This window comes from Gekko japonicus, unplaced genomic scaffold (genome assembly GCF_001447785.1).
Source record: "Gekko japonicus isolate JY-2015 unplaced genomic scaffold, Gekko_japonicus_V1.1 scaffold1867, whole genome shotgun sequence".
NCBI lineage: Eukaryota > Metazoa > Chordata > Lepidosauria > Squamata > Gekkonidae > Gekko > Gekko japonicus.
The window spans coordinates 120,197-123,021 of NW_015165877.1; the positions used below are offsets into that span (position 1 = coordinate 120,197).

Here is a 2,825-nt window from a genome sequence, read left to right on the forward strand (position 1 = left end):
TTTTAGATCAGATAAAAGAAATTATGGTTTTTAGAGAGGAAAAAAATGAAATGGAAAATGTTTGGAGAGTGGAGGGGGAAAAAACATCTCTAAAATGTATAAAGTGTTGTTAAAATGGTATACAGAAGAGGAAACTGAAAGAGCAAATGATAAAATGGGCAATAAATATGAATAAGGAAGTCTTTATTGAAACCTGGGAATATTTGTGGAAAAACTCTATTAAGATATCGCCTTGTACTAATGTTAGAGAGAATTGTTATAAAATGATGTATAGGTGGTACATGACTCCGAAAAAAATTGCAAATATGAACCAGAATATGTCAAACAAATGCTGGAAATGTAAGATTCATGAGGGCTCATTTTACCATATGTGGTGGACTTGCGAGAAAGCTGTAGACTTCTGGACAAAAGTCCACAAAGAAATGCAAAAAATATTGAAATGCTCTTTCAAAAAGGCACCAGAAATTCTGCTTTTGGGATTGAAAATGGAAGAAGTTAATACGACTAAAAATACTTTATTCTGGTACTTAATTACAACAGCGAGAATGATTTATGCACAGTGTTGGAAAACAGAGAAAGTACCAAAAATTGAAGACTGGATACACAAAGTTCTATTCATGGCTGAAATGGACAAAATCACAAAAAAGTTGAATAACAAAGAAGATGACGTGTTTTTTGAAGAATGGAGTGACTTTAAAATATATCTGGAAAAGAACTGGGATGTGAAACAAAATTTAATATGTTTAGATCAATATTAAGTCAAATGATGTTATCTTGAGATTGTAATGATAAGAAAATGATATAATTGATGATGTAAAGTAATGTGGAGTAGGGGAGGAAGCATTGCGGGAAGCCACTGGAGGGAGGGGAGGAAATGGGAATGGGGTAGACAATGGAAAAGATGAAATGGTTTTGTTCTAAATGTTGAATTCCTAAGAAAATAAAATTTGTTTACCAAAAAAAAAAGAAATGGATAGTTGCTTCCCCTTACTTTTGGTAAGTAAGATGAGGAGGTGGAAAGGTACTGTGGCAGCAAAGCAAGTATACACTAGAGTATAGTGTGTGTAGTAATGTTTCCTGGAAGCTTTGCAAAGCACAGAAAGCTTACTTGCAGTACATTGGTAGGCAACTTCCTCTGATGAAAGGCACCACCATTAATGGAACAGATCTACGGGAATCACCCCAATATGTTTAGAATTAGTAACCCTACTAAACAGAGGTTGAGGATTAGGCAGAAAGCATGAGTCAGAGATACTGGGAGAAGAAACAGAGAAAAGAGAGGTAGAAAAGCGGTGAATGAGGAAGAAATCATGACAGAAAATGTGGTTCTTTGACGATGGCTAGATTTTTATAGGGGACTTTTAGCTTTCAGGCTGCAGTCCTAAGGAGGACACTGGCCTAGGAGTGAATCCCAAAATGTAACAGTTGACTTACTTCCAAGTAGACCTGTTTGATTTGATCCCTTGGTGTCTCATGCTCTAAGGGTTCCACTCTAACTTACACTGGATGTGTTGAGAAATCTAAGGGCAAACTCAAACCTCAGCACTGAAGATTTAACCTGCACTGTGGAGCTACTGCTATTCTGAGTCTGTTTGTGGCCCAGTCTTTGGAACAGCCAGGTAAATTAAGCATGTGAAAGTGACATTGCACCACCCTGCAGGCAATGATGTAGAGACAGGGCAGCAAACAGTCAACAGCATTGCAGGCATTTGCCAAGGCAGTACAAGGAAGAAGGAACAAAGAGGCACAGAACTGGGGTAGTTCCAGGTCTCTCACAACATCTGGTTATTAGGACTGTGAAGAAATGCCCTTTTCTCTCCTGGGAGGCTGAGATCAAACCAAACCTCCCTTTTGCATTTTAACAACTTTTCCCCCTCTGGGCTGAGAACGGGCCAGAGGGGGAATGGAGAAGTGAGTGCAATGGCTTTCCAGCTTACCTGTATACACATGCTAGCAGATCTAGCCAGAAAGATAAAGGGTGGGTCAGGCCCTCCCCCCTGCTTCTAGCAGGGAATAGAGGTTGGAGGTATGAGAATGCTAGATAGTCTCCAGGAAAGAGATTCCTGGAGATCACCAGGAAGCACCTCTTTGACCTGGTCTGGCCAGGTCAATGGGAGGGGAAACAGAGATGCTAAAACCTCCGGGCAGGAGGAAGTAGCTCTCTTTCTTTGAGATGTTGCACTGAGGAGAATTCTGAGCTCTGGTCTACAAGCAGGTGGCCATTGCCAATGTGGTCACCAGGAGAGTTGGAGCAAGCTTTGAGGTAATAGAACTCTATAGAGAACTAGAACAGCTAAGCTAAAGAGCCTGTCCTATATTCAACAGCTGATAGAGCATGTATAGAGAGAGGGACAGAGGATTTACATTTTTTACCAATTTCTTTTGTATCCCTTGCTCAAATCTGCTGCTGTGCTAAAACATTTTCTTTGTAATAAATACTTTAAACTTAATGCTGGGAGTGGTTCTCTGTACCACATAGAACTCCACTGTCTTCAACACGCTATCTGAAGAGGGAAGCCAGGGGGAGGGCAGGCAAGCAGCTATTCCTCCAAGGGTGCCCAAGGCATTAATCTGTTCCCATGATGACCAGGCACTGGGCAGCAGAAGACACAAGGAAGGCCTCTGAATGTGGGAAGGGAAGCTGGGAGTCCTGCCTCTCCCAGTGGGCAATTCCTTACAAAAGGCCAGGTGGTTGTGGTGAGCTACCCTAGAAAGAAGGAAAACTCCCTCCAGGAAGTTGGGAACCCCTAGGAGGGCAGGGCGGAATAGGGCCTGCAGGCCAGAGCAGGCACATATTGCCACAAGGACAATAAAGCCACTGGGTT

General features: G+C 41.8%; 1 protein-coding gene across 1 annotated transcript in view; it reads right to left on the minus strand.

The window, feature by feature from the left end:
- Window positions 1-2,477, minus strand: part of HGF (hepatocyte growth factor (hepapoietin A; scatter factor)) — a 94,375-nt gene extending 91,898 nt beyond the window's left edge. Inside the window, 2 exon segments of the mRNA XM_015411278.1 lie at window positions 2,259-2,284; window positions 2,447-2,477. Of these exon segments, the coding sequence (XP_015266764.1) occupies window positions 2,259-2,284; window positions 2,447-2,477 (57 nt within the window).
- Between the last annotated feature and the right edge of the window lie 348 nt (window positions 2,478-2,825).